Raw genomic sequence first — 14,950 nt, 5'->3', positions numbered from 1 at the left:
TCTAGAATCCTGAGAACAGGATTTCATCCAAGATTTTGAACATTCTGCTCCTGCAAAGCCAATATCCTGTGGCAAATCAGTAGCTAATTCCCAGCCCCTCATACAACTTGCCAAGTACGCAAGAGGGCTCTGTGCAATTCCTTGGCAGCTTTTAAGGCAGAGGACTCTATTCATGGCCTATATAAATTGTGTCTTCTACCACATCCCTCCTAAACAGCAGTTTTGCTGCAATAAGAGGACCTCTGCAAATGTTGACGAAGATATAAAATTTAACCCATAAAGAACGATTCACAGAAACAGAAATACATGCTGAACATTCACTAGCTTCTGTTAAAATTCATGAAATAGTATTTTTGCCAAACCATAAGCTAGAGAGCAATAATTCTCATAAAAAATAGGTTGTTTCAGGAAGAAATGTACTGCAATATTTGCTACAAATATTTCTGTCCATGAGACCCCAAACTTTTGAAGGAAAACCAAACAGATTCTATCTAATGCTTTGTTAATTTACTTTTAGAAATTAGTTTTTTAGCTGATTATGAACTTAAGCTAATTCAATTCCCCAAACTTGGCACTTTTACAAAAATGACATTGTAATAAATATCAATATAGGATGTACAATATAGACGGACTGGATTCACATATAAAGTAGCTCCAGATTATGCCTCAGAATATCAATTCTTTTAGTGTCGGTAAATTTACACACATCAGAAAGCTAGCACTGCAATCTCTTTCCCACTGTGGGTAAGTGAAATACAAAGTGCTGCCTTTGTTTATATGTTATACCTAAGGCATGGCTCTTGCATGTTATCTACCAGAATTCATTAACCTATTCTTGCCTTCCATGAACTACTAATACAGTGCATGTGGGAACTGTAGCTGACTCATCACAACACTTGGATCTTCTCTAGAAGAAAATTATTCAGTCTGAAAATGAAATTACATGAAAACCTTGACATTAAAAGGAGAAGATGGAAGAAATATTTCTGTAGTAACTTAGCAGATGAATGAAAATGATACAGAAACACCTGTATGTGGCAGGATGAGGTCTGGCTTTCTTTTTACTTTTACAGTACCTATCTGATTACCATATTGCACAATTCATAATATCAAACTCTCTTTCTCTCTCTCTCTTTCTTTCTCTCTCTCACTCTCACCCACTCTCTCCCTGTCTCTACATGAAATAATAAACATCTACAAAACCAGGGCTTCCATCCTTTGGAATGTTCATTTGCTTACACAAAAATTGTAATAACAGTTAAAAATATTTTTACAGTGTAGGTATAACAGCAGGATGCTGATTCTCGAAGATTTCTATCGAATTTGCAAGGTTTTACAGCTTTGAAAGTTTGGCCAGATTGTCTCATGCCAACACCTATAATCACTGGCCACTCTCAGAAGAGGTGGAATTAGCCTTTATAATGCTTGGTTTACTCAGACGTAAAAATAAACTATACAATTCATTAGGCACAAAAGGTACCAAAAACATAGTACCCTCGCTGCTAAAAGTTATATAGGAACCTATCCCACTACTGCTGAAATTTATGCCAAAATTGCTAGTAGTTTTCTATAGGATCAGGATTAAGTCCATCAAGAAAATATAAATTGTTTTATTTTTATTTATATAGTACTATTTTATTTATAGTAATACTGCCTGTCAAAATTGAAATGTAATAACATTTCTATACTTCAGAACTGGCCACTTCAATTTTAATTTCCATTTAAGGAACATCATCAGGAACAGTGGTCACAAAACAGAAACTGGCTATACATGTCAGTCTTGTTAGTATGCCAGCTTTTAGCTGCTGTACTAATCTGAAGTGCCGGGCAACACTTCACAGAGGCAGCTAATCATTATTAATTCCTTTAGAATTCATTGCAATAACATCAATCATGGTGAACTCATTTGGTATTAATATGGATGTAATGTGAAAATGAATAATGCACACAAGATTTTTTATATTCCTATTTTAGAAAAATAGTTATGAACAGTGTATTTCTCTTTCCATAGTGAAATCAGAGCTACCGAGAGATTTTCTATCAATTACCTTCATCACCATTCCAGCTGAAATCTTGTCAGAGCAAACATATTTCAAAGGATTATATCCAACTCCATTACAGCATTCTTCGCTCTTTGGAATAAGTTCAGTTTCACAGCATTTTACTGGCACTTGCTCATTCTTTCTAACATGTGCTAGGGACTCACCGCTGGAACCTGAGCAGCATATGGTATCTGATTTATTCACGTATTCCTGCCCACAGCAGAACATCCCTGAAATGAATAAACAAAAACATATATCTGAATATGAAATGTAAGTAAATAAATAAATAGATAAGAAAGGAGAAAGCTCAGAATGCAATACAGCTTGGCATAAAACCATCAGCAGCTGGAATTATGCAGATTTAGCTAACGTGAGATTAAATTCGAACGTGAGGTGACTGAAGCAAGTGTCCTGACTTCCAGACCTACTGAAAACAATCAAGAATTAGAAGAATAAACAGGGATCCCCTACCATCAACTTACACCATTGCTGAACTTCTGGAAGAACCTGTGCTATGAAATACCATAGCAAGGTGCTGTGCACAACAGGGTGAGGACAGATTGTTGATGAAAATTTCCTTTTAGAAATGTGGAAAATGGGAAAGCTTCCCCATGTACTTTCCAGTCAGGTCTCATTCATCCCCCCCTCAGCTGGGCAGTCTTCCAATAGTGCATCTGAGCATTCCAGAATGTTTCATGTCTTACTTTATATTTTAAAGTGGGAGTTCATACCAGGTATGTAGAACCGAATGGGTGACTTGCCAAATATCCACAGCGAATACAAAGAACTGTTCTGTGAGAAGTTAATATCTAAATATAATTTGCATTTTTAATAATTTTATTATAAAATTAAAAGCTGATCATTTTTATCTATATAAAATATATGTATTCACATGAATCACTCTGCACCTGTGAAATACTGGTGTTGAACCCCACATTTAAAGAATGGGTTAAATTTTAATTGTGAACCAAATGCTACAAACACCTCTATAACTGGCAATGAAATCAGTGTTGTAACTAATTCAGCTAGAAAGATATCACATGGAGAACCAGGGCTGTAATATACTGTTACATCTATAATGCAGTTTGTCTTTGACATAGTTTTTCTGTAGTATGTAGGCATTTAAAACACATGCAAAAGTGGCTGCTTGTCTCGCTGTCATTTATTGCAGCAAATCTCTCTTAGGAAGTCATACATAATGAAAGTTACTCTTTAAGAGCTTGATCCTGCTAAAGCATTCAGAGCATTTCATTGCAGTCATTGGAATGACTGAAAATGGTGATGTTACTTACGTACCTTCCCTTTTTTCACGGCTGGTTCTATTCACAGCAATAAAACCATGATCACCAGCTCTCCAAGAGGTAAATACTTCCTCCTCATCACACCTTTTTCCCAAACTGTCCTAGGATTCTACTAATTTTAAGTAGAGAATTAACACAGAAAATGACTCAATTCAATACTAATAAGCAACTCCACCCCAAGAGACTTTTGACAGGCAAACTAAAATGCTGATAATGAACTATTTTCCTATTGGAACAAAACTGTATTCTTTCCCAACGAACCTCATCTTTGTTTAACTGAATTAATTTCTTCAGCCAAGATTTCACTCACATAACAAGAAGTGACTCCCTTTCTAGTTTCTTTGGTAAACCATTACTTCTTTAATTATTATCAACCTTGTTCCAGTGTGATAAATTGCTAATTACTTAATACCCTAATCAGCGTTCATTCCTTGCACAGATAAACTGTGACAGCGCCATTAATTTAAATAGTAATTTCACTTAATGGCCAGAACAGCACACCAGATTTTTATGCAGCATTTTCTGAAGACTGCATCCATCACTGCAATATTCTGACATAAAGATGTCTGACGTGCACTAACTCACTTAGGGAGAGCAGATGTTGCAGAGCAGAGTTTGGTAGTAATTCCCATAGTGCATCACTTCAGCATGAATGAGCTGCAAAGGCAGAGGTAGACAATCTTCTGAAACTGCATTGCATAGCCTCTGACCTTTGTTTAATTTATCACATGTAGCACTTGACTCCCGAACCTTGACACCTCAAATGTACAATTTTAAATATGCTCAAAAAAAACCCCACAAAAACAAACAAAAAACAAACCACCAAAAACACATCCCCAAAATAGGACCGTGTAATATTGATGGATTGATTTGCCTTCTAAAAATCACTTTATTCAATTTGCTTAAGGATCCAGAAATTCCTACAAGCCTTGCTGAATTCAGCAAAATACAAAAATACAAATGGTTTGTTTATAAATCAGCTGGAATGTGTCTGTCATGTTTTATATGTTTATATTTCATAGGCACATAATGCATTAGAGCAAAAAGAAAATGCATAGGCTGGAAAAGACACTTCCTGCTAACAGTGATTTCTGTCAACAATTATTTCACGCTCATCCCCAGCAACTGAAAAAAATTACAAACAGAGCTGAGTGATGAATTACTAATTTAGTAAATCTGCAAAACCAATGCTTTAAAAAGGAAAAAAATGAGTATTAAAAGGCTTAGCCTTTGGAGCCAGACTAGAGGATCAGCAAAATACAGAGCCAGTGTACACTGCAAACTACTCCGAAAATCCTTGGCTTACACGTGGGTATTGCAACTATTACCAATCAGGAACCACAACAGTACAAAGCATAAGTCTGGGATGTCAGGATTGTGGTATTTTACTAGCTTTATTTTATTTTTTCTTTAAGAGAAAATCCAAGAGTGGTTTTAGCTGACATTATCCTTTATAGACAGAAATGGACAACTCTGACAATCACAGCGCAGCCACGGGGCTTGGTATGGTGTGTATACAATGGCATCACTGCCAGCCTTTGCCAGTAGATGTCTCTATGGTCACCCCACTAAATTAGCCCAACAAGGGGCGAAAAAGAAAACCTAAGAAACTGTCAATTAAAAGAGTAATGTGAAACGAACAAGACATCTCCTTTTACAGGACAGACTCTGAAAAAAGGTATATAGTGGCACAAGAAAAAATTCTACGATTCAAGACCTTAAAAAAACATTCAGCGCAAACCTGGGTCTAGATTGGGCAGACACATGTTGTGTACAACTGGTGCAACAAAATAAGGATGTGCACAAGGTTTGCACATTTAGTGATCATGTTTTTCCTGTATGACTTTTTTCAAGGAATTAAAACTCCACCCCAAAAAGCTTTAAATGGTCATTATATTTTTAACATGGCATTCACTGCCAACTACCAAAATGAGCTTCAGAAGCACTTTTGCTTTTCATAAAGCAACCCTGATACCTCTTCCCTTTCTAGGCACTGAGATCAGATTTCCAGCTACCATATTCTTGTAAAATTCTACTTATGTATTTGATAATGATAGGTAAATTATGTTTTAATGTGAGAATATTTTTTCCATTAGAATCATTACAATAGTAGGGATAGGGAGCCAGTAGATTTTTGTGTCTAGCTTGTGCATTTTCATGATGCATTTAGCAAGGCTGAATTACTCTAAGAAATTAAGAAAAACATATTGAGCATGATGTATACCATATAATAAGGAACCATAACCTATTCTATGCTTAATGCAAAAGAACACCATCTCGTTTCAACTATGGCACTAATTCATCTTTCAAACCTGTATTTGTGTTCAGCTGTATGCTGGCTCACAGCATAAAGTCCTCACAGAAAACCTGTAAGTGATGAAAAAGCAGTTTTCTTCTATAATAGCCAAAAAAAAATGTCATCCTGACCCATTCTCATGAAGAATGGTATAAATGATAGAGCACTATAGGCTAAACACATTTTAAAAAGAGGGATAGAAAGGTTTTCTAAATATATATATTTAAGAAAAAAAAATTTAACAATATATATATACTGAAATGAAGAACATAACTTTCATCCCAAGGTACCTGTATTACACTCCTACACAACTCATCTGCCCAGAGAGAGTAGTAAAAACATAAACACTACCCCAGCAGTTCTGTTCCAACAGCATCTGTTAATTCACTCCATTTATAAAATACATATTGACAAAGACAACTGAACTGGGACCAGGGAGATTTGATTTGGTGTGAGAAAGTCAATTCAATGTGATTTTGTTAAAGGGCTCCTGCAGGCAAATAAAAGAGTTTAAGTAATAAAGTACATAAAGAGATGCTTTATGAGCCAGCCCTGTCTTGTGGCAGCCACATAATGTGTGGTTATGCAAGAGGGCCTTGTTCAGAGCTGATGTTGTGAGCCTGTGTAGATGCTGGAGATCAGGCACAATTAGGGATCACAGTAAGGGTGAGTTAAAATCATGCAAGCAGTGCTGTTCAATCCATGAGTCACCACTGGAAGGGAAGGATAGTAGACAGACTCCAGAATGTATGGCAATCTCTCTTCTGATCAGGCTTTCCTGGCAGTCAATTCAGAACTAGAACATTTCTAATACCACAGCAGCTGAAGGATCCAGTGAATGTAAAAAAAGGAAACTGAAGATAAAGCTCATTTTGGGGGAAATGAGGAGTTCAGCCTTCAGGTCTGGATTCTTAGCTATACATAAAGATCTTTAGTTGTATAACTAGAGGCTCAAACTGGCATATGGCGAAAGCACTGCATCACTCTTCTTTGTACACCAAGCAGAACTGGGTACTAAACCTTCATTATTTCTGTGTTTTGAAATAAGGCTCCCCTTTGAGACTGCAATTGTTTCTGAAGCCTTTTTGTCAGGCTGAGAAAGCCTAAGGCTGATGATATATATTTTATCTAATAACTGTGGAAAGAAAGGATACATGAAAATACCTGAATAGGGTCTGTAACAATACCTCCAATCTCTGTCACCAGCTAGTCACAAAGTGCTTTATGAGGAAGTAGGGTTCAGATTGTACCTCTGAATGATGGATTAATTTCCTGTGGTATGCAGGAGATTAATGGGATACACCATATGAGCATGTGTCTAGTGCTAGGGATTAAGTTTTGTTAAATTTTCAACTGCAATAGCTTACCCCTATGTAGATGCACAAGCGAAGGCACATAGACCACCAAACAGACAGTGTAGCAATCTTCAGTTTCTAGGTAACTAACCCCACATCTCTAGAGCGAATGGAAAATTCCTGCACTAGAATGCATGGCAGCACACAAGGTGGCTAAGTCAAACCTCGGCTCTACTCACTACGAGGAGACTGTTCCTGTTTTCTGACTGGCATAATGAAAGATCATGCACTCCTTTCAAATTTTTCTGGTGTCTCCAATCCCTGCAGCCTTTGGATGAAGGTGAGGAAAGGTTATTGAAGGCTCACCATTTTGTAGTCTATCAGAACACGTGAGTAAAATCCAACACCATTTCAACAAATTGGCACACACACCTTACATCTGAGTGTGTCACTGCTGAATGGTTGATGTCAGAAGAGATTTAGAAAGATGAAGACTGACTTTGTTGAAAACTTATCACGTACCTGTGACAGGTCTGTGTGCAGTCCCTTTTTCTTCATCACCACAACAGACCAAATCTGTGCTTATGACTTCTCCACCACAGCACTGCTGATTGAAACTGTCATGGAGGGTTCCACCACAGCAGATTTGATTGCCTGATATGGAGTAAGGCATTCCCTGGCAACAGGAGTCACCAACTCCAACTGAAACTCTGTTTTGCTCTTCATTAGGGCAACATACTTCTCCTGTCAATTTAAGAATACAATTGAAGACTTTATGCATTTATTGCTCTTCAAATCCCTGAGAGGCTTTCCTCTGACAGCAACAGGTTTGGTTTCACACACTAGTAGCTTCATGTACAAAATATTCCACTTGAAGGAAAGGAATCACTCAGTATATCAGAATGCTATGAAAGTATTATAATAATTTGTAATAATAATTAAAGAAACACATATTCATGAATTCAGGGCCAAGACGTTGTATGATATCCAAATGCAAGCATGACAAAGACAAACCGAGAGAGCAACAAAAATACTTTCTGTACATACAATAATTGTACAACTGAAAAACTTTTAAGTGGAGGCAGCTACAAAATAAAGACTTTGTTCTTGCTATGATTAGCAGCATAGTCAGCCTGCTTCTCAGCAAAAAATTTCCATGCCTCCTCCAAAATCATAGAATCATAGAATAATTAGGGTTGGAAAGGACCTCAAGATCATCTAGTTCCAGCCCCCCTGCCATGGGCTGGGACACCTCACACTAAACCATGTCACCCAAGGCTCTGTCCAACCTGGCCTTGAACACTGCCACGGATGGAGCATTCACAGCTTCCCTGGGCAACTCATTCCAGTGCCTCACCACCCTAACAGGAAAGAACTTATTCCTTATATCCAACCTAAACTTCCCCTGTTTAAGTTTTAACCCGTTACCCCTTGTCCTGTCACTACAGTACCTAATGAAGAGTCCCTCCCCAGCATCCCTATAGGCACCCTTCAGGTACTTGAAGGCTGCTATGAGGTCTCCATGCAGCCTTCTCTTCTCCAGGCTGAACAGCCCCAACTTTCTCAGCCTATCTTCATACGGGAGGTGCTCCAGTCCCCTGATCATCCTCGTGGCCCTCCTCTGGACTTGTTCCAACAGTCCCATGTCCTTTTTATGTTGAGGACACCAGAACTGCACACAATACTCCAGGTGAGGTCTCACAAGAGCAGAGTAGAGGGGCAGGATCACCTCCTTCGACCTGCTGGTCACGCTCCTTTTGATGCAGCCCAGGATATGGTTGGCTTTCTGGACTGTGAGTGCACACTGCCGGCTCATGTTCATTTTCTCATCAACCAACACCCCCAAGTCCTTCTCTGCAGGGCTGCTCTGAATCTCTTCTTTGCCCAGTCTGTAGCTGTGCCTGGGATTGCTCCGACCCAGGTGTAGGACCCTGCATTTGTCATGGTTAAACTTCATAAGGTTGGCATCAGCCCACCTTACAAGCATGTCAAGGTCCCTGTGGATGGCATCCCTTCCCTTCAGCATATCAACCGAACCACACAGCTTGGTGTCATCGGCGAACTTGCTGAGGGCGCACTCAATCTCACTGTCCATGTCATTGATGAAGATGTTGAACAAGACTGGTCCCAACACTGAACCCTGAGGGACACCACTTGTTATTGGTCTTCAGCTGGACATTGAGCCATTGATCACAACTCTTTGTGTGCGGCCATCCAGCCAGTTCTTTATCCACCGAGTGGTCCATCCATCAAACTGACGTCTCTCCAGCTTACACAAGGATGTCATGCAGGACAGTGTCAAACGCTTTGCACAAGTCCAGGTAGATGATATCAACTGCTTTGCCCTTGTCCATCAGTTCTGTAGCCCCATCATAGAAGGCCACCAAATTGGTCAGGCAGGATTTCCCTTTAGTGAAGCCATGCTGGCTGTCACCAAGCACCTTGTTGTTTTTCATATGCCTTAGCATGCCTTCCAGGAGAATCTGCTCCAAGATTTTGCCAGGCACAGAGGTGAGACTGACTGGTCTGTAGTTCCCTGGGTCATCCATTTTCCTCTTCTTGAAAATGGGGGTTATATTTCCCTTTTTCCAGTTGTTCGGAATTTCACCTGACTGCCATGATGTTTCAAATATCATGGACATTGGCTGAGCAACTTCATTTGCCAGCTCCTTCAGGACCCGCAAATGGATTTCATCAGGTCCCATGGACTTGTGCACGTTCAGGTTCTTAAGACGATCTCGAACCAGATCCTCTCCTACAGTGGGCCTAAGGTCTTCATTCTCACAGTCCCTGCATGTGCCTTTCAAGACTTGGGTAGTATGGTCGGAGCATTTGCCAGTGAAGACTGAGGCAAAGAAGTCATTAAGAACCTCAGCCTTCTCCAAATCAAGAGTAGCCAGTTCTCCCGGTATCTTCCAGAGAGGGCCCACATTGTCCCTAGTCTATCTTTTATTTGCAATGTACCTATAGAATCCCTTCCTGTTATCTTTCACATCCCTAGACAAGTTTAATTCTAACTGGGTCTTAGCTTTCCTAACCTGGTTCTTAGCTTCCCAGGCAGCATCCCTGTATTCTTCCCAGGCCAACTGTCCTTGCTTCCACCTTGTAGAAGCCTCTTTTTTCCTTTGAATTTTCCTCAGCAGCTCCTTATCCATCCAAGGAGGTCTCCTGGCCCTACTGTTGCATTTCCTTCTAGTCGGGACGCAACACTCCTGAGCTTGTAGCAGGTGATCCTTGAATATCAACCAACAGACTTGGGCCCCCCTGCCCTCTAGGGCTATATCCCATGGAACCTTACTAAGCAGGTTCCTGAAAAGGCGAAAGTCTGCTCTCTTGAAGTCCAGGGCAGTGAGCTTGCTGCATGCTCTTCTCAGTGTCCTGAGGATCTCGAACTTGACCATCTCATGATTGCTACAACCAAGGCTGCCCTGGAGTGTCATATTTCCAGCCAGCCCTTCCCTGCCGGTGAGCACAAGGTCAAGCACAGCACCTCTCCTTGTCAGCTGCTCTATTACTTGCAGAAGGAAGTTGTCTTCCACACAATCGAGGAACCTCCTGGATTGCTTGTGCTGGGCTGCACCGCCCCTCCCACAGTTATCAGGGTGGCTGAAGTGCCCCATGAGAACAAGGGCCTGCTAGCATGAGGCTGTTGCTATCTGTCTATAGAGCACTTCATTCACAGAGTCCTCTCAATCAGTCAGTCTGTAACAGATCCCCACAGTAATGTCTCCCATCACTTTAACCCTGATCCACAAACTCTCTGTTGACTGATCACCTGTCCCCAGACAGAGTTCCATACTCTCCAGCCTATCCCTAACATAAATAGCAACTCCCCCTTCCCTTTCTGCCAGGCCTGTATTTTCTAAAGAGTCTGTAACCTTCCATTCCAAGTCATAGGAACCATCCCACCATGCTTTTGTGCTACGTATTATATCATAACCCTGTAGATGCGCACACATCTCTAATTCCTCTTGTTCCCCATAGTACGGGTGTTTGAATAGAGGCATCTGAGCCGAGTTCCAAATGAAGCCAGCTCATTGGCTGGAGTCACTCCAAACTTGCTTTGAAAAACTACTTCACACTGCTTAAGGAGGTTTTCAGGGTTGTTCAGTACTTCATCTCCCAGAGAACTTAAGGATTAAACTCACTTTAAAAATTAGAAACCACTATCACAATCAGTGGGCTTGGCTGCTACTTAAACAAAAGCATAAGCTTTTGCAGAAAAAGGCTTTAGGGTATGCCAATAATGGCAACACTATAGGTGGGGTGGGCTGGCTGGACAGGGATAAACTGTGAAGTACGAAGGGAGTAGATACTGCTATAAAGGATACAAAAACTAAGGTAAATGGCAATAATTTTCATTTACTAGTGTCTGCACTTGAGCTGATCCCGTATTCTAAAAGTTACAACTTCCTATTACCTTTCTGTGTTGCAATGCTTTCTGTGGCTTGAAAGTCAGTTGGGAGTAAGGCTTTTGTTCTGCTGTTGAAGATGGGTAACAGAGGTGATTAAAGTATTTTCATTCCTTATTGTTAATAAATGTGTTTGATGTTTAAAACTAATTTTTCTCATCAAAAGTAGTATCTGAAGTCCTTTTGTTCTGAAAGGTTGGGGATTACAGACAGAGAGCCATCCCTAAACCCAATGCAGCTTTTGTTGGGAATAGACATGTGGTGCAAGTGTAACAGCTGAGGGAGGACACTGCCTTCCTTTCCCCACAAGTTCCTCACCAAAGAGATGCCTGCGTGGTAGTAGCATTATTTGTTCTGCTGTGCTTTAAGAAGCTCTCCTCCCATTTTAATTCTGGGATGGATGTTTGTACTTCTTTGTGTGTGTCCTGGTTTGAGCAGCAGCAGTCAGTTTTCTCCTTCTTAGGAGCTAGTACAGTGCTGTGCTTTGATCTTTTGGCCTGGGAACAGTGCTGATAACGCTGATGTTTTCAGTTGCTGCTCGAATGTTTGGTCTGGCCAAGGACTTTCTGAGCCTCATGCTCTGCCAGGGAGGAGGGGAGGCCAGGAGGAAGGAGAGACAGGACACCTGACCCAAGCTAGCCAAAGAGGTATTCCATACCATAGCACGTCATGCCCAGGATGTAACTTGGAGTTAACCCGGAAGGGGTAGAGGGTCGGCAGGGTTGGACGAGGTATCGGTCGGTGCTCGGCTGGGGGGAGTGGGGCGAGTTATTGGTCGGCTGGTGTTGAGGTGTTGTATTCTTTCCTCTTGTTATTTCCTTTAGCACTATTATTATTGGTGGTAGCAGTAGTGATTTGTGTTATACCTTAGTTACTGGGCTGTTCTTATCTCAACCCGTGGGAGTTGCATTCTTTTTGATTCTCCTCTCCGTCCCTCCAGAAGCAGGGACAGGGCAAGAAGGGGGGGAGTGAGTAAAAGAGGTTTGTGGTTGGGTTTAAACCACGACAGTGTGCTACTGTTTCAGAAACTGAGATTTCTGCCTTCCTAATTTGTAATCTGCATGCCTTCAGCCCAGTGTGCTTCAGTACATCTACAGCTATCAAGCTGGCCAAACAACATCTGGGAAATATGTATGCTTAGAGAGTTTCCTATATAAATAATTTTATCAAATAAAGTCCATAATAAACAAAAAAAGATGAGACCAATTTTTTAGAGCATAATAGATATAATCTATTTAGATACTTCAGCATATTTTCCTGCATTCTCCAGAATCTAATTTAGTTGCTACACAGAGAAAGTATTAAAACACAGAATGTAGCTTACATCTATCAGGAGTTAAACCTTTTTTTTAAAGAACTATTAGACATAAGAGACAAAGGATCAGTAACCTCATTAACCTCTCAAAATGGGATCCATTCCAAGCTAGGCTTGAAAACGTTCTCTCTCTGAAAGCTACCATGCAGTCTTACCAGTTAATTGTTATCCTTATCAAAAAGTGACCTACATTAACATTTAGCTTGTGGTTATTAGCATATTTATAAAAATAAAAAATAAAAAAGTGACCAACATTGTTCATGTTCCTGCCCTTTAGAGTATCGAAAAAAGAGAATGTGGGAAGAAAGAGTTTAAAATCATGTTCAAACATTCCGTGTTATTCATGCCTGTGGGCTGCTGACTGAACAAGAAGTATTTTCAGACATAAGACATTTTGTTTCACTGTGCTTTTCTTTCTTGATGTAAACATTGAGCTACTTAACGCAAACCACTGGATGGGGACAGAGGTGACAGTATAATCTCTCCATTTCAGTACATTGAGATTAATGAGGCCAGCAGAATTCTCTTTTCTGGTTCTTCCATGTGATAGCATTTTTCTGATGACATCATGGAAGGTATTCTAATATTGTGATATATGAATTACTTTTCCAAGGATCAGAACTTGGGATGTGCTGAATGTGTTGGCAAAAATTCAAGCATTTCTGAGCTGAGGGAATATGTGCCAGTGCATGAGTAATGAAGGCGTTTTAGCTCCTGACCTCACAATTGCCTACAAAGAGATATATGCTCTGAACACTGCCCCCTGAAAGGGCTCTCCTCCCCCCTTTTCCTCCCCTCTCCATGTCAAAAAGCCTTCAACAAACTGGAAAACTGAACACTAGACAATATGACAGAAAGAGTTTTGGCAAACTTCCCAAACAGTTCTGAGCATAAACATATGATCAGCCTTATGGAAACGATAAATTTCCATCCAAGATAATATATGTAGGATGTATAATTTGATCTGTAACACTGTTAGAAACAAAGAGTAGACAATGCAGAAAGAAGCTGAAGTGATATAATTCATAATATCCCAAACAATCACTCCACGAAAGAAATGGCTAGGGAAAAACACATGGGGTCAAGTCAAGCCAAGCAGAGAACTAAACTGCACCACTAAACTGCCTGATGGTGCTCCTGTTAAGCAGAACTGCCCTTCCCATTATGCATCACTTAATGCAATTAAGTATAGTTTGGCATAAATTAGTTCTCTGAGAAATGATCAAATCACCAGGTTTCATCAGTTAAGTCTTTCTCGTATAAATAGAGCATACCACGTTTAGAAGACAAAGTCAGTGCAATTTTCTCTGCTTATCCCACTGAACACAAGTCTCAGAGACACCTAGGAATCTTGATAAATCTCACATTTATTGCTATGTTTTCATTCCCCTTGGTTTAACAGACATATCAACTTTGCTGTTTTGTTTCTTTCAAGCACTGGAAAGGAGTTGTCTCTTACCTACTGATACCTTAGTGTAATAACCACCACAGCACAGATGTTTTGGTTGCACAGCATGTACCTGACCACCACAGCAAACCCCTGGTGAATTAAGAATAAATGGAATGTACTTGTCCTCACAGCATTGGAAGCCAGGTTTATTGTCGTGCAGAATCCCATTACAGCATACCTAGAAGTAGTTAAAAAAAATATCTGTAAGGCAATATCTGTTAAACAGAACATAATATGCTCTCTGCAAAACAATACATAAAAAACGTGTACAACATCCTAGTACGGACACTAATATAACTGCAATTGAATAAAATGTAACTTGGCTAAAATCCTGTGCCCTCCAGCACTATCAGACTTCAATAAACTAGTGTGTATCTGACAGAACACTGCTATTTTGTGGCCTTCAATCATACCGAACATTAATAAAATAGTCCATTAATACGAATCACCTTCGTTTGCCTTGCAGGCTGTTTGAGTCTCTCAATGTGGAGTAGACTGCAATATGTAGATATAATTTACCATCACCCTACCCTTTTATTTTATTCCCAGTTCTCATTTATTCATTTATTTATTTATTTATGGTAAAACATGTCACCCTAAACCGATAAAACTCAAAATTAGTATTCCCCAATATGAGGAGTTCTTGGTTCTTCTATCACATAAAAATAACTGGATTTTTCTTCTTCATGATCACATGATCACTTATTTATGACCACAGTTCTTCAGACAATGTGATCTGAAGAGATCAGTATTTACGTAAGGGCTCTTTTAAAAAAAAAAAAATTAAAAAAAATTACATGGAAATGAACTTTGAAAAGGTCTTTTAACTGCGGGCTTCT

At 39.9% G+C, this 14,950-nt stretch overlaps 1 protein-coding gene across 1 annotated transcript in view; it reads right to left on the bottom strand.

Moving 5' to 3' along the window:
- The window catches only part of USH2A (usherin), a 380,108-nt gene that overhangs the window by 79,434 nt on the left and 285,724 nt on the right, over positions 1–14,950 (bottom strand). Inside the window, exons 49-51 of the mRNA XM_065679870.1 lie at positions 14,121–14,289; positions 7,457–7,678; positions 2,049–2,272 (exon numbers count right to left, since the gene is read on the bottom strand). Of these exons, the coding sequence (XP_065535942.1) occupies positions 2,049–2,272; positions 7,457–7,678; positions 14,121–14,289 (615 nt within the window). The remainder of the gene's footprint in view (positions 1–2,048; positions 2,273–7,456; positions 7,679–14,120; positions 14,290–14,950) is intronic.

Source organism: Lathamus discolor, chromosome 5, assembly GCF_037157495.1.
Source record: "Lathamus discolor isolate bLatDis1 chromosome 5, bLatDis1.hap1, whole genome shotgun sequence".
NCBI lineage: Eukaryota > Metazoa > Chordata > Aves > Psittaciformes > Psittacidae > Lathamus > Lathamus discolor.
The sequence above is the reverse complement of the archived record's forward strand: the minus strand, read 5'-3'. Positions and strand labels throughout refer to the sequence as shown.